This window comes from Phalaenopsis equestris, unplaced genomic scaffold (assembly GCF_001263595.1).
Source record: "Phalaenopsis equestris unplaced genomic scaffold, ASM126359v1 Scaffold233025, whole genome shotgun sequence".
NCBI classification, from domain to species: Eukaryota; Viridiplantae; Streptophyta; class Magnoliopsida; order Asparagales; family Orchidaceae; genus Phalaenopsis; species Phalaenopsis equestris.
Window position 1 is genome coordinate 12,197 of NW_018250980.1, and position 23,901 is coordinate 36,097.

The 23,901-nt window shown below is 33.0% G+C and overlaps 1 protein-coding gene across 3 annotated transcripts in view; it reads left to right on the top strand.

Annotated features, from left to right (window-relative positions):
- Window positions 1-5,246: 5,246 nt before the first annotated feature.
- The window catches only part of LOC110038523 (CBL-interacting protein kinase 8), a 67,385-nt gene continuing 48,730 nt past the window's right edge, over window positions 5,247-23,901 (top strand). For 2 of the 3 annotated variants that reach the window (XM_020743388.1, XM_020743390.1), the window contains exons 1-8: window positions 5,248-5,626; window positions 5,961-6,023; window positions 6,115-6,186; window positions 6,727-6,834; window positions 6,920-6,994; window positions 7,156-7,209; window positions 15,174-15,299; window positions 16,443-16,532. In XM_020743388.1, coding sequence (XP_020599047.1) covers window positions 5,465-5,626; window positions 5,961-6,023; window positions 6,115-6,186; window positions 6,727-6,834; window positions 6,920-6,994; window positions 7,156-7,209; window positions 15,174-15,299; window positions 16,443-16,532 — 750 coding nt within the window. In that variant the 5' untranslated portion in view covers window positions 5,248-5,464. Of the gene's footprint in view, window positions 5,627-5,960; window positions 6,024-6,114; window positions 6,187-6,726; window positions 6,835-6,919; window positions 6,995-7,155; window positions 7,210-15,173; window positions 15,300-16,442; window positions 16,533-23,901 lie in introns of all 3 variants that reach the window. The other variant, XM_020743391.1, reaches the window with a different exon arrangement.

The following is a 23,901-nucleotide window of genomic DNA, read 5'->3' on the forward strand; positions in this document are numbered from 1 at the left end:
ATTTTTGAAGTATTAAGAATCTTAAAGTTTCATGTAAAAAGAAAAGAATGAGACTTTAAGAAAAATCATCAAAAATAATATGAATTTATAAAGTGAAGAAAGGTAAAAAGTTTTAACTTTAAGAAGTGGATAGTGAAGTTCAAAATTATTAAAGGATATCCAGATATAATAATCATCAATTGAAAAAAAAAAGGAAAAGAAATGGATTGAAAAGATCCTGAAAAAATAATCATCAATTGAAAAAAAAAGAAAAGAAATGGATTGAAAAGATCCTGAAAAAAAAAGAGGAAAAAAATAGAATGAATGTGATGAGAAGCTTGAGGAAATGTTTAATAAAAAATTGGCTTCACCTGAATCAACTTGAGAAAAATGTTTTTTTGCATTCTAAACTTGTATTTGAGTATTAACGCCCTTAGTGGTAAAGTTTTCATGAAATTCTTTTTCATATGGATATTTTAAGTATCCTTGATATACTTGATTTAACAAATCACAGTTCTTCTTGAAGTGAATGGAGATTTAGAAATCTTAGATTTGATTGCTAAGTTTCTTATACTTATAGTTTTAATCTATGTTATTAAAAGTTTTTCTTAAATTATAGTATTTTATTTATTAAACTAAAGTATAGAATTTTATAAGTTATTCTCTATCCTAAGACATATTTTTATGTAGTAAAAGAGTCATTTAAGGATAAGTAATATTTAATTTTGGGAGATTTTGATACACAAAAATAAAGTGATAATGATAAGTAATATTTAAGTTTGGGAGATTTTGATACACAAAAATAAAGTGATATTTTAAATATTCATTTTATGCTTATTTTTTGTGATATTGCACTTTAAAAAAGGATATTTTTATATTTTTGTTGCAAGTATATCGATTTTAGGCTTTTGGAGTAAAAGTAACAAAAAGTAGAAAATTCGGAGCCAAAATAGAGAACTTTGTGATTCTGATGCCTGAGGTGTCAGAGGCAGCATTATACAGAGAAGCGATGCCAAATTTGGTGCCAGAACCCAAAATAATGCAGACTTAATTAACTTAGCGCTTGAGGCGCCATAATTGGCACAAGAAGTGCCAGATACAATACTTGATGGATTAATGCGGTTTGGCATGAATTTTGAATAGATTTTAAGGCTCCAAATGTTTCAAATGCCCCATAGTGTGATTCAATGCATCTAAACATTTTGGAAGGCTCTTTAATGAAGGGATATATCTCTCGAATGAATGGACATGTCTTTTGGGATTCAAAAAGTGTGACTTTTGAAGAGAATTAAGAGAATTTGGGAGGAAATTTTAAGAGAATTTGGGAGGAAATTTTGAATTCTTTTTGAAACGAGGCAACCCCTAATTAAAGAGAGAGAGAGTGACGAGAGAGATTTTGAAAGAAGGAAACCCCTAATTAAAGAGAGAGAGAGTGACGAGAGATTTGAGTGTGGAGAGAGAAAGGAGTTTTGAGAGAGGAGAGTGGCGTGAGAGAGAAGAAAAGTGGAGGCGTGAGATAGAGTGAAGGACTTGGAGATTTTTTTCTAAGGTTGTAAGAGGAGAGAGAAAGTGCAAGATTTTTCATTCATTGCATTTCTAAGAGAGAATTGAGAGTGCATGTAAAGAGGGAAAGTGCTTAAAAAGAACTTCTAGGGATGTACTCCTCCTTTTCATCTAAATAGTTCACAAAAGATCCATAGGTCATCTGAAGCCCTTCATCTGCCTCCTTGCAAACCTTGGTGGGACTGAATTGGTGATCAGAATTCCGCTCATTACATTGAAGCTTATCCCTTGTTTTTGCTCCACAGCTATTGCGTTTATGGATGGATCAACACCAAGACCTGACAAAAAGGAGTTAACATTTAGGATCTCAGTAGCTGGTGGGGTTGCATAAAAAGATATTATAAAATGAAAAATTCAGATGTTAAAACAGAGCCAAGAACTCCATACCAACAACTTAATACCCTTTCAATTACATGAAAGAACTTTGACCTCACCAAATTCTCCTATCCCATGACTGACATAGGAAGTCCTACGCCTTCTAGTGATCCAAGTGATATGATAGTACCAATTGTCTCTTGAATCACCCCAATAACGGAAGAAAGCTATGCCTCATAAACAAGAAGAATGGGCATATGAGCAAAAGCATACATCTTAATAACAAGGGTTGAAAGTTCTGCAAGAGGATCGACCGGTCGTCCATCAGATTTTTTTCTGAACATCCTCTCACTGAGACCCGAGAAGTGAATCAGAGGATCCCATTTGGTCCTACAAGTCAGGTGTTTTCCTCTTTTTCACCACTCTCTTCTCATACATCTCTCTTTTAAGCTTTTGTTTCATCGATTTGTTCTTCTTTTCCTTCTTCCGGGCTTTCTCTCTAATGCCTTCAAAAGCACTAAGAAGCCCCTTCTTATTGTGAGACTTCACCCCATACATTCCACCATCAACCATTGCTAGAAGACACAAAGGAGAAAACTTAACGAACTCTGAAGCATGAAGGGTAAAACGTATCAACAAAATAGGGACGGAGGAGAAAAGAGCACGTCTAATTCAAAGGCTCTTGCAGCCTATTTATTGTAATTAGGCACAAAAATCTAGGGAAGTGCACTCATTGAAAAAATTGTACCATCATAAAAATGATATAATTTTGCATTTTTGTACTACGAAAAATTTTCTTATTCTTATTCCAACATAGTGACATGCGTCAATTTTACGTAACTTTATCTATTATTTTTTTGTACTTTACTTGTTATTCCTGTTTATTTTTCACAGATTTATGCTTAAGAAATCTTTTTTTTTTCATGGTTATGCATGATGCAGGAGCTGAATATGAACAACTTCAAATGAGAAAATTAAGTGAAAAAGTGTCTTAAAGCAGTGTAACCACTTCTAAAAGTAGTATGGCCACTCTCATATTGACCACACTATAATTGGTGTGACCATGCCATCTTTTATAGTAGGGCGGCATGACCACACCACAATCGAGTGTGACTCGCCGACGAGTAGGAAGGAAATTTGATGGCCCAAGCCATGATTTTTGCCATAAAATCAATTCTTATGGCTTCTAAGAAGGAGTTCTACATTAGAGAGGACTTTAAAGCTGAAAGGAGAGAGTTCGGGGAGAGAATTTGAAGGTTGTCTTCCTCCTTTGGTAGAAATCTGCTAGGGAGATTTTTTTCTTTGCTCTGTGAGTTGTGAGAGTTTGTATGAGAGGGAATTGTGTTGATTTTGTAGATAAAAAAAATTTCTTCCAAGTTTGTCATATTTTTGTTACTTGCAATAGATTCCCACTTGGTGATTTTCGCTATGATTTTCTCATTCATGAGTGACTAAAGTTTTCTTAGGTGATGTAGGCAGTAGTGAATTTATCATGATTTTTCTATTATGATTTTCTCCATCATGAGTGACTAAAGTTTTCTTAGGTGATGAAGGCAGTAGTGAATTTATCATGATTTTTCTATTATGTTTTTTTTTCTGTTAAGTGTATTCTTTGAGCTTTCATATGCCGTTTTGTTACTTAACCTCCGATCTTAATTTTCTCCTAGTCATGCCTATTAATATGTTAAATGTTTTATGAAACTACGACATCCGCAGCGGAAACGAAGGGTTAACTATATACTTTTAAGAGGATAGACATATTCTAGGAGAACACTGCAATCTTCTCTGGGGATTGGAATACTCATGCCGAATGCCATGAGGATTAAGGAAGCCTCAACTTTATGGATTCTAGGCTATTTTAGACCTTGACATAGGCACTATGAGTACTATGTCCCTAATTAACAACAATCAAGTACGAGAACATTTAGGAAAATCAAGATCGCTAGGATCCCCAGATCACAAAGGCACCAGCCTCATCTATCTTGAAGAAATTAACAAACTTTTCCCGCTATTTCTGTTTTCTTTCATTGACAAGTACTTTGTTTTGCTAGAACCTTAGGACTTTGACACATGCACTTGTGTTGTGCGATCAATTTACGTCACAAGACTTTCAAGATGCAAGAAAGTCGAAGAACTAAATATGTGCACAAAAAATGTGCCCGCAAAAATCTTGAAGAAATCTGAAGTTCCACGGAGAAATAGTAGTGACTGGCGGCAAAATCGATGAATCAGTTATTTTTCACTAGAGCAAGTAAAATAAATTCCACTTAGAGATCCTGGGCCGACCGACAACCATGACATTCGACCCTCTTGTCCCAGTTTTGCTAGCTTGACCGACCGACCTATCTAAAGCGAAGACCAGTTGGTAGACTCCTCTTATTCAGAAGAACTCACCGACAAAGATATTCTTCTCATACATGTAAAATACTAAACTAGCCCTCATTGTCTTAAATAAAACAAGGAGGTAATCTCATATATGTACCCCCTATGTCTATAAATCGATGGTCATTTATCGACAAAAAGTTATGTATTCTTATTGTTCATTAATGTGCTCTCTGTCCTCTTCTTTTTTACAACGCTTTATTCTTAGGGTGTGTCTTTAAGACAATATCGAATACAACATTAGTAATTTCCATCTATGATGTTTTGATGAAAAGAATGCGATGTGAATGTTAGGCAATGAGTTTGAAGGATGGAATTATGTCCTTGCTGATAAAGATGACTATCTTTAGTTCAACCATTTCGACAGGTACGCTCTAGAATATGCATAAAAAAGCCGATACAACCATAATTTTGTGCACATTTAGTTCAACCCTATTTGTGTATAAAATTGCTATAAAAGCATATGTTTAAATCTTATTTGACACGTAAAAGGGATGTTTGGCTGCAAGAAGGATTTAGTGTTAGTAGGATTTAGTAAATCCTGATTTGTTAAATCTACTCCATTGTTGGATTTATTAAATACTCCACCTTGATGTGTATAAGTGCCTAAACAAATAATCTAATCTATAATGCATGGTAAAAATATTTAAAAAAATAATCCTAATATTTATTCAAATTGAGAATAGTGATAATTTTATATCCCCCAAGGAAAATCTAATGGGTAATCAAAGAATGACAAAAACGTGCCTTATTTTTCTTATAGCAAAGGGAATATATATTTTTTTAACGAGTAAAACAATGAATTTATTTTTAATTTTTTACTGTTGTTCCCTTTACTTTTAGCACCTGCTCATATCGATGCTTAACTTGTTAGACTCTAAAACATCGCTTAAAAGCGGCTCATTTCGCTCACTCCGGATTGCTATAAGATTCGTGCAAAATGAGGATGTTATCACTAATTACATAATCAGTGATAACCACGTCTTAATGCAAACCCAGGGTCGTGCGTCCCTTCACGCATATGATTCTGCCACCCCGACGCGCTCATCTCTTTCGCTACGGTGGCGTCCAAAGGAGAAGCAAGAAGCTCGCTCACTACCGAAGACAAGCGCAGAAACTCTTCATGCGAAGAGCTTTCGAGCTACTCGCGATCTCAATCCCCTACCGCGATTGCTTCAGTCGGTCGCTTTTGTGTGTACGTCGTTAGTGAGAAGAGAAGAAAGAGATGGTGGCTCTCCGGAAAGTAGGCAAGTACGAGGTGGGGAGGACGATCGGCGAAGGGACGTTTGCGAAAGTCAAGTTCGCGCAGAATAATGAAACCGGGGAGAGCGTCGCCATGAAGGTCCTCGATCGCGCTACTATAATCAAGCATAAGATGGCTGATCAGGTCCAATACATGCAATCAACTACACTCTTTGGAAGTTTTTTTTTTTTTTTTATTTAATTTTATTGCCCTAATTTTTTCTTACCTTCTTCTCACTATTCTTATCCTCCCTAGTAATATCTTCTTATCCTTTACCAAATTTCTTAGATCGGGGAGGATATTTGTGAATTGGGGACTGAACCTTATTATAGCTCTTTTGAAATCATAGATTTCCCTGACTATTACTTACAAGTGCATTACATTTTTATTAAACTTGATGGTTTCCAGTTCATTTAGTTAAATATGGAGAACGTGGAGTCTAGAACTTGGTGGTGGCTAATACCGTATTGTTGTGCAGATTAAAAGGGAAATTTCAATAATGAAGCTTGTTAGGCATCCCCATGTTGTTCGACTTCATGAGGTCTGCTAACTGAGAAGCTGATTTTGAATCATGCCTGCCTTATTTCCTTTGGACCATTTGGACTGATTGTTCTTTCTTTTTTGTAGTACAGGTGTTGGCGAGTCGCAAGAAGATATATATAATCCTGGAATTCATTACGGGAGGCGAATTGTTTGATAAGATTGTGAGACTCTACTAAGCTATGCAATTGTTGTCATTGCACCCTCTGGCTGAGCTTAGCCTTATTCAATAAGAATTGACGTACATACCACATAATTTTTATCTTTTATATATTGAATATCTAAATGTATGTGTTTACTTATATAAAACCATAGTGGTTAAAGCACACTAAGACATATGCATGAAATGGTGTATTTCTCTTTTTATAAGGTAAGATTTTTAGCATTTTTGATATGATTTGAGCGTTAGGGTGCCATATAAGTAAATATAAAGATTTGTGTTAGATATGCAAATACATGAAAATTCTGTATGTAAATCCCCCTTATATACCTGTTAATTTTATGTTAATGGTTTTTGAAACCCATTTTTGGTTAGCCTCTGTAGAAGTGCTTACGTTTGGCTTTCTCTGTCAACTAAAAGATGACAAATACTTTACCTCTTCTAGCCAACACACATGAGAAGTTAGGAGGTTTTATGTTCTTACTTTTTTTATACTTGTATTCTATTTATAATTTAATAAAATTTGAATATCATATTTTTGCAGGTTCATAATGGAAAACTGAGTGAAAATGATTCTCGCAAATACTTCCAACAACTCATTGATGGGGTGGATTATTGTCATAGTAAGGGTGTCTATCATCGAGATTTAAAGGTAGCTTTTGGAGCAGAAAAATGTAACTAATTCTTGCTAACTTAAGGAATTAGTTATCAATATTAGTTGTTTGTCACACATGCAGCCTGAGAACCTCCTACTCGATTCACAAGGATATCTGAAAATTTCAGATTTTGGTCTCAGCGCTTTGAGAGTAGAAGTAAGATGAAATTCCTAATTTTGTTTCAACAAGGATAAATTGTCACACTTAAAATTGTAGACTAAAATCCCTTTTATTTATATTCAAAATTTTTGGTTTAGTTAGGCATTTAATTTGCTTTTCCTAATCCTTTCTTAATCTCTTTCTTGTCTGGAATGTAGGGAGTTAGGCTTCTTCAAACAACTTGTGGAACTCCAAATTATGTAGCACCAGAGGTAGACATCTTGAAAATATCGGATTGCAAATATATTTCTTATAACATCTTATACAACTTAAAATTTGTAGTTGCAAATTTATAATTTATATGGATATGTTTTACATCCTAATTGTACTTGATTTTTATTGAGAATCCATAATATTGGTATGCGCTTGCACTAATGATAACAATTTCTTCCAACAACTTCATAGCAGATCAATGAAGTAACAAGAAGAAGCATATAAAATGTTTGTGTTCCATTGATAACTTCAAAACAATACAAATACCTCGAGCTTTTCAACTCAATACACATCAAGTCTCATTATGTGATAAACATATGGGTAATCAAAATGGAATGGAAGTTGTTCTAACGCAATAATCCAAATTTAAATAACATAACTATTGTGGAACATCTTAAAGAATATATATGTCAAGAAATTATCATTTAATTTGCTTCTTTATTCCAAAATTTGTGGCAAAATTTTCAATTTTTTTTTGTCTTGAAACCAAGTTTTTGGCTATGCCATGACTATCAATGCTTCGATGCACTCTTGTTGTTTCTCTTTATCTCTCTTTCTGTGCACACTTATATTTTACCAATCTAGTAAATTCAATTATTCAAATTAAGGGGAAGCAATTCAAAACATATATCTACAATACTTAAATATATCTACAATACTTAAAACCCATAAAAAATTCCAAATAAATGTTTAAACTTCCTCTCTTGTTTGTCTCAAAATTACCCTATTTTACAATTGTTGTCCAACAAAATATGCTCACAATATGAACCTGATTCCATCTTACCTAGACCTTTTTTCCCTTCTAGTAAAAATAGTTATGATAGTATAATGAGTTATGAGACTTAGCAAGATAAACAAATCTAATACAAAACTCAAAGATTGAATAATAACGAATAATATGCGTGTTAATCATGAATAAATAAAATCATGAAATGTGTACATGTGATATTTACATTACTATAGCAGTGAACACATTAAATTTATAATAAAATACTTATATTAGGTTATAGTAGTATACATGCAAAGGTAATTGGAATGCATCAAAATTTTATTTTGCCTTTGTTTTGTTGTTTTGGATTTCAATTTTATGTTATACTGTGTCATGTATAATTTATATAAGTTATTTTCCATCATAAACTCAGCCCAAATGGTACATCATCATGTTCAATGGAGCTTTAGGTGAAACCCAATATTAGTGCTATTGAACTGCCTTGTGACCCATTTGACTGTATAGGGGAATTTCTTGTCCCACTGATCATTGTGCAGGTATCATAAACATATCATTGCTAACCTGTAATCCCATAATATGGTATTTATTTCTAAGCTCCACACATTTTTAAAATTAAACATTTTAGTAAATTTGTGATTGTTTTTAAAACATGCTGAGTAACGTTATATGCAAATAAGCAACTTACAGGTACCAAATGCTTTCTTTCTACAGTATCACTAACTAACAAATTACATAATCAAAATGCATTTACTTGTAAGTTTGTATCAAATAAGTTTTTATTTGATTCCTTACTCATGAATATCGAATAGTAAATATACACTCCACAATATGAAGATTTTGCAGTGGATTTCCTGAAAATTCTTTCTTTTATAAACAATCACAAAATTTCCACTCCTCATACAAACTTAAAAACATATAATCCTGATTAGAAATCAATGCATTAGAAGAATACCCAAAAGTTAAAATTTAAATGAAAACCAAAGTTTCTTACTTTACTCTCTTTCTTTCCTTCCTCCATTCTCTCTTCCACTTCTCTTTTTTTTTTCTCCTCGTATTCTACTTATTCTTCTCCTCACTTTTTTTTTTCATCTCTTCTTATTTTTCCTTAAGTTTCCTATTGCCTGAACTGTCCAACTCTCGGATGGCTATTGGGATAGAAGGTTATGGAAATGAGTGATGGTTATTAAGCGTAGTAAATTGGAATACTTATCTAATAAGTTCTTGTCTCTCCCTCCGTCCCTCTCTCTCTCTCTCTCTCTATATATATATATATATATATATTTATTTAAATTATCGTATCCATGCATTCGATTAACATCCGCTGCATGCACAGATAAATGGAATTTCGAAATTCTACTAAGAGCTATATTACATGAATTTTTTTTTTTAAAATAAAACTCCAGGAAATTTAATTAAACATTAATTGATCCATAACATTCTTTTATATGAGAATTAACATACAAATCTATGTATCAAAATTATTGTTTTGAAGAATAGAATGAAATGGGATGATGTTTTTTTCTAATTTTCAAGAAAGTTAAAATTTTTGGTATAATTTAATTGGGGGTATTTGTGTTTGTATTTTATCGAAAATTGCATATTACACTTGAATCATTAACATGTTGGCTCTATTGAAAAAATTATTGGCTTGCAGTTAGTTCTCTAGTAAACCTCAACAAATAATATGAATGCAAATCAATGCAAAAAGAATCATACGATCGTCAATAATATTAACCTTTTCTTAGAATTTGTTATTTTTCTCTTTCTAATTTGAATAACAATAGGCCTGGAATTCTCATGTGTCTACAATTTGGCCTATTTATAGAGGAATGTATCAGTCAAGAATAGCTGAAATCAGGCAACATTAAGAGATTTCTTATTTAAAATGCTGAATTAAATTCCGTAACTTAATTGTACATATTCTTTCCTTACTGTTGAATATTTAGATTAGGAATATGTATTATTACAAATTATTATGTATTATTAGGCTACCTAAAATAGATTGTACAGACTATTATTTATTGGAATGAAAACAAAGGAAAAAGACATACAAAGGATTTACTCAAAACATTGACATGGTATCAGAGCCATGCCGAATCACTCTGGTCTGAATGTTTTGTCGTCTTCAAATTTAGCATTTGGGAATCATTTATCTTTATTTTTGACCCGAGCTCATTCCATCTTCGCCGACATCATCGACTGCTTTCTAAGTCTTCATTGTCTTCGACCGCAAATCGTCGAGAGTCTCGTTTGCGATCCTGTAGAAGCCTTCCGAGTGCCCATCTGCTACGATCTGCAACTGTCCATCGCGATTAACGAAGGATAGGAAGATCGATCCTCGTGTCCGCACTGATTGCTTCTGTTGTGATTCATGGAAGAATAAGATCCCGTTTGTTTCGTCCGCGATCCAAGCCTCATCCGCGATTGCGTCTGTCGTGATTCACGGAAGAATAAGATTTCGTCTGTCTCATCCGCTTATGCGATCCAATCTTGCCAGTTAGAGCCGCCGCTCCTTGGTGCACCGCTCAAGCTGCTCGTCCCTATTCACATAACAAAAAGCCGAATAATGATTTTCTTTGGTCTTTTTTGGGTCTCTTGGTTTTTCTTTGGTTTTAAGTTTATCAATTTCGATCAACAACTTTCTGGATAATTAACTTGTGAGTGACAATTTAGTTAGAATGTTTTATGAGAAAACACATGAAAACTTGGCTATCAGATTTTTGGGAAAGAATTATCTAACTTGGAAATTTCAGTTCAATATGATTTTTGAAAGGTAATGAGTTTTAGAGTCATATTGATGGGTCTTCTCTAGCACTTACAGAGCCGAAAAATCTTGGTCAATGGGAGGCAAAAGATGCACGAATTGTTTCTTAGATTTTGGGATATTTTGAGGCTCATATGGCGAACAACTTACAATTTTTTGGCACGACTAAAGAAATGTGAAAATACTTAAAACGCGTCTACAATCAAAATAATACTGTAAGACACTTTCAATTGAAACTTGATATGAGTAATTATAGTCAAGATAATCTCTCAATTGTAATATTATTCTGGTTTTCTTAATTCTGGTTTTCTTAATTTATGGAGTGAATATTCTGACATTATTTATGCTAAGTTGCAAAAGAGAATTTAACTAGTTTTCAGGCTATTTATGAAGTGAGTCGTTGTAATCAGTTTTTGATGCTCAGGCCTGAATTTGAAACTACTCAGGTTGGGTTGTTGAGTAGAGTTTCGATTCCTTGTTTGGATGTATGTTTTGGTGAATTACTGCACGATGAACAAAGATTGACGACACAAGCTGCTATCAGTGCAGCTGGTGGATCATCCTAAATAGTTAATGTTGTATATGCTGCTCAAACCCAAGGGAAGGAAACAAAATAGTGTTACAGCTTCAAAGAATTTGGTCATATTGCTCACCAATGTAGTCAGAAATTTTATAATGATTGTAAGAAAAACAAACATATTATTAATGAGTGTCATACACAACCTCAAATTCGTAAACCACAAGCCCTTCATGCTATGATATCCGATTCTCACAATCTTGGTTCGACACTCACAGCTGCCGACAATTATCAATCTGTTCTCACACCAGATATGGTTCAACAGATGATTCTATTTGCCTTTTTTGCTCCTGGTCTTCAAGGGAAAAATAAGACTATTACTTCTGTTTTTTCTCCTTCATTTTTTGATTCTGAAGCCACGAATCATATGACTGACACATCTGATTTATTGCATAATCAACGCCCGTATACTGATACTCAGCATATTCATGTCACTAATAGAAATAATCTTCCAATTACGACAGTTGGTGATATTAGCTCCTCCTTCCGACATGTCTTAGTTTCTTCTAAATTATCTACAAACTTTCTGTTGGTCAAATGGTGGATAATAATTGTGGTGTACAATTTTCTCGTAATGGTTGTGTTGTGCAGGATCAGGTGTCGGGGAAGGTGATAACGAAGGTATCTAAAGTGGGCAGGTTATTTCCATTACAATTTACCGTTCACTGGACTTTATCATTAGCTTCTTCAGTTGAAAATAAGGATGACGTTTGAAATAGCAAATTTGGTCATTCAAATAATGTTGTTTTAAATCATTTGTTGCAAAGTGATGTTTTTGGATTTATAGATATAAGTTTATTAGTTGAATGTTGCTCTTGTAATTTGGGTAAAAGTAAGACAGTGTCTTTTTCTATTTTGGGCAGTTGTACTAATAAATGTTTTGACATTATTCATAGTGATGTTTGGGGAATTGCACCAGTTATTTCATATACTCAATATAAATATTTTGTGACATTTATAGACAATTACAACCGACTTACATAGATCTATTTTTTGCATTCCAAAATAGAAGTGTTTACCGTGTTTCAAATCTTTATAGGCTTATATTGAAACCCAGTTCTCCACTTGTATTAAAACTTTACAGTGTTACAATGGTGGTGAATACATGTCTCATGAGTTTTAAACATTTATTCATAACAAGGGTATTGTCTCACAACGTTCATGCTCTTACACTTCTTAGCAGAATGGAGTTGTAGAATAAAAAAATCATTATCTATTGGATATGGTGCACACATTATTATTATAGTCTTCTGAGCTTTATCTACTACAATTTATCTAATTAATCGCTTATCATCCCATCAATTGAAGTTTGATTCTCCATACTATCGACTTTTTGATAAACATCATAATTATCATATGTTATATACCTTCAAATGTGTTTGTTTTGTTCTTTTACCTATCCATGAACGCCATAAGTTGGCACCCTAGTATGTTCGATGTGCCTTTCCCTAATCATAAAGGTTTTGTATGTTATGACTCGATTAATAATCGATGGCGTATCCCTTGGGATGTGATTTTCTTTGAACATGAATACTATTTTCAGCATCTTTCGCCATCCAAAACTGTTATACTTTCTCACTTTGATGATTTTTTTTTTTGATAAACGATTCAAACCCGTAATTGTCTACACACGACGCCTGGTCCCTTCGTCCTCCAAATAAATATGACTATTATGCAATTTTAACTAATACTACAGTTCCTACATCTTATTCTCAGGCTGCTAAACAGATCTATTGGGTAAAAGCCATGCCAAAAAAACTTTAGGCCCTTTAAGACAATCACACTTGATATATTGTTTCATGTTCTGCAGGTGTTAAACCCTTTAGTTGTAAATTTTTTTATTCTCTTAAGCTCTGATCTGATGGCTCCCTTGAAAGATCTAAGGCAAGATTCTTAGTTTTTGACAATCAATAGGAATAAGGGATTGATTATGAAGAGACATTTGCACCTGTGGTTAAGGTGACAATTGTCTAGCTTTTTCTATCTATTGCTGCTTCTAAAGACTGATTCTTACAACAGATGGATGTTAAGAATGCATTTTTGCATGGAGACTTTGAGTAAGATATTTATATGACTCATTCTCCAAGCTTGTTTTCTAGATCCTCACATGATGTTTGTAAGCTCAAACGGTCTCTATACGACTTGAAACAGACTCCATGAGCCTGGTTTGAAAAGTTTTGCAATACTCTTCTTAGTTTCTCTTTTATTCAAAGTCAGTATGATTCTTCATTATTTATCTGCAATTGTGCTGTTATTAATCTATGTTGATGATATTGTCATCACAGGATCCGATACTCAATTGATTTCTCAGTTACAGAAATGTTTTATGTGTTCTTTTCTTATGAAGGATTTAGTTCTTTAACCTATTTCTTAGGTCTTGAGGTTCACTCTTCTTCCGCTGGTATTTTTTTTCACCAGCATAACTATACTAAAAAACTCGTTGCTTTGTTTAGGCTCTGAGAGGGTCGTTCTGTTGATGCTCCTTTAGAAGAGAATGTTAAATATCAAAGGAATAATGGTGACTTTATATCTGATCCATCTCTGTATCGACAACTTGTGAAAGTCTCAATTATCTATCCATCACACATTTTGATATTTCATTAGCTGTGCAACTAGTTAGTCAATATGCAGACACCTACACATCTTCATTTAGCTGCAGTTCAACGTATTGTTAGGTATTTGAAAGATAATGCTCATCGTGGCTTGTTTTTTTTGCGAAATATCCTATCCGCTTAACAACATATAGTGATGTTATAATGATGCTGATTGAGCTGACAGTTCTGATACACGTTGATCTAGTACTGGTTGGTGCATGTTTCACGACATCTCTTTAATTTCTTGGAAGAGTAAGAAATAAGATCGAGTGTCTATGTCTTCTATTGAGTTTGAATATTGTGCTATGTTCTCTGCTTGTTCTGAGATCATTTGGCTTCGGGATTTGGTCGTTGAACTTGATTTTCCTCAACTTAAGTCTACTTCTTTTTACGCAGATAATTCCAGTGCTATCCAGATTATTGTTAATCCTGCCTTTCATGAGTGCACAAAACACATTGAAGTGGACTGTTATTCTATTCGAGAAGCTTATGATAACGAAATTGTTTTTCTTTCTCATATCTCTTTTGATCTTCAAATGACTGATATATTTACTAAGACCCTTTCTCGACAGCGCCATTAGTTCCTTTTTGACAAATTGATACTTCTTGATCAGCCAACATCAATTTGGGGGGGGGGGGGGAGATTAAAAGAGAATTATGACTGAAATCGGGCATATTTAAGGGTTTCCTTATTTAAATTGTTGAATTAAATTCTGTAATTTAATTGTGCATATTCTTTCCTTACTTCTAAATATTTAGATTAGGAATATGTATTATTACAAATTACTATGTATTATTAGGCTACCTAAAATAGATTGTACAAACCATTATTTATTGAAATGAAAGCAAAGGAAAAGGGCATTCGACCTATTTACTTAAAACATTGACAAAATGCTCTCTCAAATTTTGTAGGATGATTATCTCCAAAATATCTTAAAGAAAAGAAAAAAAATCTCATAATTATCCAACTAACCCATAAAATTAGGATATAGAATTTGCCATCTGGAATGCCAGTTCACCACATCAATAGCATCTCTAATGCTGTTAGTGGAGCAATACGAGAAACAAGAATGCTTGTCTATATGTTAATAAATACAAACTGGATCTTCTATTTATAAAATAAAATATCGTGGAAAAATTTCTTAAAAGGCAAACAAAAAACATGAGTTAAGATGAATTTGGACATTTTTTGTTATTTGTAAGTTGTGTTATTCACTTTTCTTCATTGCCCTTTTGTAAATTTTTTTAAGTTTATATTAATACTTGTATGATGATTGTGAATGCATCGCCTGGCCTAGGTACTCAGTCATAAAGGTTATGATGGTGCACTTGCTGATATTTGGTCATGTGGGGTCATTCTTTATGTTCTGTTGGCAGGATATCTTCCTTTTGATGAGGTTGATTTGGGTACTCTTTATAGCAAGGTATGTTTTATTCTTCTATAGGTATTATTTAGGGTTGTCAAGCTTTTATGTTATTCTATCTTCCTTCAGCAGTATGTCTTGCTCTAAATTGACACAAAAGGTTGGCTTAAAAGTTTTTAAATTATTGGATTGAAGATTTTTTTGTGCTGTTACTACGTTCATTTATTTTGCTATATAGCCCATCTTTCTAGACGCGAGCATTCGGTCTATTTGGATGAATCTGTTTTTAATTTGGTCATTCCGATTGCAACGGAACTTCAAAATCCCAAAAACCAAACCACTCAGAATTTTGATTAAACTGTTCAGTTATGAACAACATGCAGTTTAATTGTTAAATGGAGTTGGACTATGAACAAGCATCAAGTATTACGGATCTTACATGTATAATATCAATTTGATTTCATAAATCAACCATTTATTTTTAAATTTTCTCTTTTGCTGTTTTTTCGGTTAAATGAAATTTAAAATTGAATCAATAACTGAAAGCTAAATATTAAGGTTTTAAAAATAAAGAACCGAAATGCATTTTTGAAACCGAATAAAATCAACAAAACTTGTTCACTTCGGTTCGATTTTTTGGTTTTGACCAATATTGCATACCCCAACATCTTTCATTGAAATTATCACTCTTAGGTAGCTATAACTGAGATAATTAACACTTACACAGGTCAGTTAGAAGAACATGTCCACTCGTAACTAGGTGATTTTTAGAATGAAAGGCTAATCATAATAACAATAACAAATTTTTACTTCAGCATCTGGAAAAATTTCATTCATTCTCTTGATTGTCATGTTATCTTTGCCCTATAGTACTTAACGGCAGATTATGAAATAAGCTGAGCAGGTAAGTGGCAAGCGAATCAAATTTAATGGAAAACTTATTTTTAGTGGCTACTTTGTTATATTTAAGCTATTTATTCTAGAGGCACCTTTTAAATTTCCATGTTCATGTTTATGGTGAAAGGACTGCAACTCTTTCACTGCTTTTTATGATTCCTTGGAGAGTTACAAAAGCAATGTCTTTGAGATTCCATTGATTTTGTTAATGTAGAAAGTATCTATATTATATTTTGAAGTGTAGTTTTCTGTAAATTTGGAGAAACCACTTGTTCCAATTGAATTTACTCTGATGACATTTATCAGGTTGAGAAGGCCGAATTTTCATGTCCACCATGGTTTTCTGTTGGAGCAAAATCTATGATTCACAGGATACTTGAACCAAATCCTGATAGAGTAAGTTGTTTGTCCTTTACACTATAACACAAGTTAGAGTGTGATTGATGGACTTCTTTTATCATCTTTTTTTTTTTTTATGGTCTTTCTTTTTCTGAATTTGCAGCTCTCATTTATTCATTTAATTGGTTTTTTCCCAGCTTTTAATAATACTATTTTTTATATAATATTTGAGAAAGTTGATGTTGTGCTTGAAAATGAACTTGTTGATAGAATTTTACGTGCATTAATTGTAACTATTTTTTTTAATTAACAACTTGAAATTTTATTGATTATTTATTTTAGCGGTAAACACTGCCATTGTTGGGTCCCAAGTCCCGGATGTGAAAAGTGGAAGGTTGCATTGGGTAGTCGGTAGTCAACGTAAAATTTGTCAAAAAATCATGACATGAATCCTTTTAATCATTGTGAAAATGCTAGGGCGTCTCCTGAAAGCGATGTGCTGTATAACCTGAATATAGTGAAAAATGTGCAAGTGTCGCTACACCTGCGCTCCAGTGTAGTGTCAAATAAGCAGTAAGGGTTCCCACATTACGGACGGATGCGAGTAAAGAAGTTAGTCTATGAAACTAATATTAGGATAAATTCTTGGAATATAGGTACTCTCACAAGTAAATTATTGGAATTAGTTGATATTATGATTCATAAAAAATAAATATCTTATGTATTCAAAAAACTAGATGGGTTGGAAAAAAATGCCAAGTAGATTGATAGCTTAGGTTTTATACTTCGGTATTCACTTAAAAGTAGCACTAGAAATGATGTAGGAGTAATTTTAGATAAGAGTTTGAAAGATAATGTTGTAAAAATTAGTAGAATTAGAGATAGAATTATAACCCTTAAGATTCTTACCCTTAAGATTCTTATTGATACTTAGATTTTTAATATTATAAGTGCTTATGCTTCTCAAGTAGGTTTAGATATAGTTTTCAAGAAAAATTCTGGAATGATCTAAAATGATTTAGTACAAATGATACCTCTTGAAGAAAAAAATTTGTTGAAGGAGATTTAAATTGACATGTCGGTAGAGTGGTAGAATATTTTTGAAATATTCATGACGCCACAGTTTTGGAGTGATTAATGAAAAAGGTATAACCATATTAGATTTTATTTTAGCGTATAATTTTTTTATTGCTAATATTTTATTCAAGAAAATAGATGAGCATGTTATTACTTATAAGAATGGATCTAATAAAACATAAATTGATTATTTTCTGATGAGAAGAAGAAATCATCGCGAAGATAAAGATTTTAAGGTCATTCTAAGTGAGATTTTAATTACCCAACGTCGGTTATTAGTTCTGGATTTTAAGATGATGAATTGTAAAATAAAGAATAGTAGGAACCATTGCCATCGAATTAGATGGAGACACCTAAAATACACAAATAAAATTATTTTTATGAGTAAAATTTAAGATTTTGATATTTGGGGTGTTCATGAAGAAGCAAAGTTTATGTAGGAAAAAATAACAAATAATATTAAACAAGTGACAAAATATGTACTTAAAGAATCAAAAGGAAAAAAAAATTTATAAATAAAAATAGCTGGCGCTGGAATAAAAATGTGCAAGAAAATATAAAATATATGACGTTATATTATAAAAATTGGTTTAAATGTAAAAATATAGAGAATTGAGAAAAAAATAAAATGGCTCTTATGAAGTTTAAGAAAGCAATCTATGATGCTAAAAATTCTGCTTTTAGTGATGTTTATAATAGATTAGATACCAAAGAGGGTGAAAAATATATGTATAAATTTGCCAAACAAAGAGAACAAAAAAGTAAAGATTTAACTCAAGTAAAATGTATTAATGATGAAAATTAAAATGTGTTTTTCTTCGAAAAAGATATTTAATATAGATGGGTAAGTTATTTTGATAAACTTTTCAAAGAAATTTCTGAAAATACGATTTACTGTAGTGATCTCGATATTGTTAATAATAATAAATATTTCATTTTTACCGTTGCATCAGTAAAAAAAAAAGTTGAAGAGATTTTAAAGAAAACTAAGGGTAGAAGGCCTGTAGAACCTGATGATATCCGAATTGAAGTGTGGAAATATTTAGGAGATTTGGTAGTTTCTTGGGTTACTAAACTTTTGAATATTATTTTAAAAACCAAAAAGAGCCTGAGGAATGGTGGAAGAGTATTTTGGTCCCATTTTTAAGAATAAAGTTGATGCACAAGAGCGTGCAAACTATAAAGGAATTAAGTTGATGTGTCATAATTTTTAAAATTATGAGAGAGGGTGATTTAACATAGGTTAAGACGTATTACAAAGATTTCTCATAATAAGATGGATTTATGTCAGACAGGTCTACTATGGAAGCTATACATTTTTAGAGAGGTTTGATGGAGAAGTACAAAGAGGAGGATCTACATATGATTTTTATTGATTTAGAAAAAGCTTACGATAAGGTTCCAAGTGATATTATTTGGAGAGTTCTAGAGAAGAAATGTATTGATATGTGATATGACTTATATTTAAGTCATTAAAGATATGTATACTAGAGTTTTACTTGTGTTTGAACAGGAGTATTGACCAAATATTTCCCCATTACAGTTGGACTACATCAGGGATCAGATTTATGCCCATATCTTTTTGCTTTACTTATGGGTGCTCTTATTGGACATTTACAGCAGGTTGCACTTTGGTGTATGTTTTTCGCTGATGATATTCTTTTTGTGGATAAGACTAGAGAAATAGCTTAGGAAAAATTTGAATTATGGAGGTCTACATTGGAGTTTAAAGGCGTTCGTTTGAGTAGAACTAAAGCTGAATACTTGGAATGTAATTTTAATAGTAGTAGCTCTAGTGATAGAGTTGTAACTATGGGAGATCAAATTATTAAAAGGTGTGGACACTGTAGGTATCTCGGGTCTATTGTTCAAAGTGATGGTGATATAGATGGGGATGTTATTAGTAGAATTCAAGTTGGTTGGTTGAAGTGGAGGAATGCTTCCGGTCTATTGTGTGATAGAAAAGTACCGCTTAGGCTGAAAGGAAAATTTTATAAGATGGTGGTGAGATCTGCAATGCTCTATGGCACAAAATGTTGACCTTTAAAAGAGAAGCATAAAATTGAGTAGGTGCTGCCGAGATGAGAATGTTTAGGTGGATTAGTGGCTTTACACTTGGAGATAAAATGCGAAATGAATATATCCATGATAGGGTTGTTGTAGCTCCTGTGACAGACAAGCAGACAAAATTAGAGAGAGCAATTAGAGAGAGCCATCTTAGATGGTTTGGTCGCATTAAGCGTCGATCATCTAATGATCCGGTTAACAAAGTAGATGTTTATGATTCAACTTATATTAAGAAAGTCATAGGTAGAGCTAGAGAGACTTGGGCATATTGTATAAAAAATCATCTTAATTTATTAGAATTAAATGAAAGTATGACATTCAATATGACACAATGGAGAAAAAGTATTCGTGTAGCCGACCACACTTTGTGGGATAAAGGCTTGTTGTTGTTGTATTTATTTTAGCGGTAGTGCTAAGGAAAAGGAGCTGGTTTGATTTTGAATGGTCAAAAGCGTGAAGTTTCCATACTGTAACCGAGGCATTTAACTGTTCCCTTCCCAGCTTTTTAATAATGCTATGTTTTTATATAAATATTTGAGAAAGTTGGTTTGTTTGAAAATTAACTGGTTGATGGAATTTTACGTTCATTAATTTTAACTATTTGGTTTATTAACTGCTTCAAACTTTATTGATTATTTATTTTAGCGGTTGTACACTTGTACTAGGGAAAGTGAGCTGGCTTGATGTTGAAATGGTAAAAAGCTTGAAGTTTCCATACTGTAACTGAGATAATTTCAAGTTCGCTTGACAGAATCTCCTCCTGCTCAGTATTTAATCTTTTGATAGATGGCCATCTTCTATAGGAAGTGTCTTTCTCTGAGGGCTTCTTAAGCCATGATTTGGAAGCTTTTGTGAGGTATTCTCTCTATGTAGGGTATCATGCATTTTGAGAGGTAGTTAGAGATTTTCTTTGTTCCTGACATGCCTTTTTGGATGCTATAAATCTTGGAGCATTTTGGAACTCCATTTGTGCTGGGAGGCGAATGCTTCATGTCAATTTAATCTTAGTTGTGAGATTATATTTGAAGCGTATTTGCTGTTCGCCAGTAGACATACTATGGTTTGGGAAGGATTGTGAGTTTTCCTTCTATTTGTACTCTATGATCGTGCAATCTATGTTTTTTCTTTCGTTGATTAAATCCCCCGACCTTTTTTGTGGATGTAGGACTTGTTGAAGTTCAACTGGTTAAATTTAGAAACTAATTTGGTTTTGTTTTTTTTCTTTTTTGTATTTTACTTTGTGGCATATCATTTTCTATCCTTCTGACGCATTCATGTTGTTTTATTTGGTTTCCATTGCAATAAATTGATTTTAGAGCGCATTTTTTAGATTTATTGTCATGAGTTTTATGATTGAGATGTTGGATATTTAGAACGTTGGAGAACTATGATTTTTTTACTATCCGTTGATACTCATGCAAAATCTTTCTATAAACGGCTAAGGATTGGTTGTTCATATTGGAGTATACGTTTCAGGAAAGCAAGAAAGAGAAGATTTTTTTTAAAATACAGTTTTGATATTTAGAGCGAGGAGATTATTATACACCATTCTAGGATTCTTAGAAGGTGTCTATAGATTGGATTTAGTGGGGGAGAGTTTCTAAAATGGTAAGAGGAAGAGAATATGCAAAATTGACTGAGTTTGAAAGGGAGTTGAGGTAGTTCAGCAGCTATCCAGTCTGAAAATAGTGCGGCGAAAAACAAAACAGCAGGTTCCATCGAGGTGCTGTTGCTGAGGGAGGATCCAATACATATTATTTTCAGGATATATATACACCACTTGATGAAAAATATGCTACAACTCTCCAAATAGGAGAAAATAGAGAAGTCTCCAAATAAAATAAACCAAATCAAAAGTGTCCAATTCCGGGTTCTAAGCAACATTCTTATATGAAAGCATCAATTTAACCCTATTTATAATTCAAAAGTAAAGGTAACAGGGCTCAACAGGCCTGTCGGTCCCTACTGGCAAGATAGATCCCGAATTTGGAGAATTAGGCTAGACTTTTCCCAGAATATCACACTTGAGACGGGATTTATAATTTTCACGTCCGTCTTGCCTAGGAAGTGCAGCTCCTGCATCACTCTTCTAAGTAGACGAGTAAACATGTTTAGATATAGCCTAATTGAGCATCTGACAATAACTAGAACATGACTAATAAGCCTCTAAACTTTGGGGGTAGTCCATTATTTTTGCAGCCTTATTATGGAGTTGTTGGTTTGTCAAAAAAGGAATACGAAGTAGTAATGCATAGGTTTAGAAAATTTTCTTGTTTTTTTTGTTGAAAAATGAATGCAAAGTAATTTGTTCATATATTTGTAATTTACCCTTCTAGAAATTTGAAAAATTCATTTGTTGCTTTTTAGTACATCACAATAGTACACATAAATAATAATGCAGGAAAACAAAATTTGAATCTCTCCAAACTGGGAGGAAAAGAAAAATAGAAAATACAAATAAATGGAAGTACCATTAGTGAAATATATTCTGGTAGAAGAAAATAAAATCCTTTCTAATGTAAATTTACACTTTTCTACACTTCCCCTCAAGTTGAGTTGTGTATGCTGTACAAACCAAGCTTAGACTTCAATCATCATGATTGACCTTTGGTGAAATGTCGGCCTGAAAAGGTGTAGATAAATATTTTTTGACATTGTCACTTCTTAGAATCTTAACAGAAATATTGAATTGAGTTTTAATTTCAACACTAAAGTATTGAAATTGTGACATGATTTTGTAAAATAAAGCTTTTCACACAAGAGAAATAATCCACAAAAATGACACAATTTCAAAATCTATTAAATAAAACAGAAGGTCTCCATACATTTGAATGAATCAACTCAAAACTGTCGCAGTCTCTTTTATTAATTATGGGAACATAAGACAAACGGTGATATTTAACAAATCAACATGATTCACAATATAAAGACAATGATTCCTAAAAGTTGGGGTATAACTGTTTTAGTATTGGTAGTGATGGATGCCCCAATCGACAATGGACCTCAAGCGAAGATAATGTGCTCGAAAAGACTCTGGGTCGAGGTAGTTTGTTATCCAAAATGTATAGTCCCCGATTCTCATCATTTAGCAATAATCTTGTTCGTCATATGATCCTGAAAAAGACAATGGTCAGGGAAGAATAAAATATAATAGTTAAGAGCATGTATAAATTGCTAATAGAGATGAGATCTAAAAGCGAATTGAGGTAAACTCAGGATAGCTGTTAACGATAGTAGATGTAATATTATTTGTGCCAAAATCAAGAATATTAGAAATAGATCCATCTGCCAATGTGATGGAAGAAAGATGGTTATGAAATGTTGAAAAAATTTTGGATTTTTTGTCATGTGATTGGTAGCAACAGAATCATGGCCCATTGCGTGAAAGAGGGAAGGAGTTAAGTATCATTGTTACTTGACTCAACAATGACAGTGATTGAGCGAAATTTCTTGCATGCTTCTTGCAATTGGATGAACTTAACATATTCATTTACAGAGATCGAGAGTGAGTCTGAATTTAAGGGGGCCTTAGAACTCAGAATGGTATGCAACACTCGAGTCTAGGCTTCTCTCATTGGGTCAGGTAGGATCTGTGATTTGACACCTTCATTTTGAGATTTGAGGTTAGTTAGAAAACTCATAATTACCATTTGTTTTCTTTGAGGCTGTTGAATCCAGACATTAGTACCGAAGGGCAATAGTGTATTCAATTCTTCATACACATTTAAAGTGCATGTGATATGTTTTAAGTGATTGATCTTGTTGCTCATCTCGATAGAGCTACTTGCATACATCAATGATATGAGAAATGTTCTCTCCCGAAAAACATGAACCAATTCGTTGATTGCCTTTTTAACACAGTTGTAATGAGTAATATGAGTAGATTGATCAGGTTCGATAGAATTCCATATTTCAGAAGCTAGGCATCCATTCTCATCCACTCAGAATAATTCGATTTAGTTTCAGCTGAGAGATTATTAATGAGGCGACTCTTGAAAAATACTTTTTTAATAATGCCACAGTTTTATTCCAGTAAAAATTATTGATGTCATTTAGTGCTTAAGGACAAGCTGGAGGAGTGGCCAAAGCACTAGAAGACAAATAACTCGATGACCAATAGTTCGTCGAAGAAAAAAAAATGAACCAGCAAGCCAAAGAAGCCGAACACAACAATCAAGAAAGTTGACTTAAGTAGACGAAGTGGACTGAAGCAGACAGAGCTACCAAAGCAGATGTCGACTTAGTCGATGTCCAAATCTCGTCAACATAGATAGGGAAAATG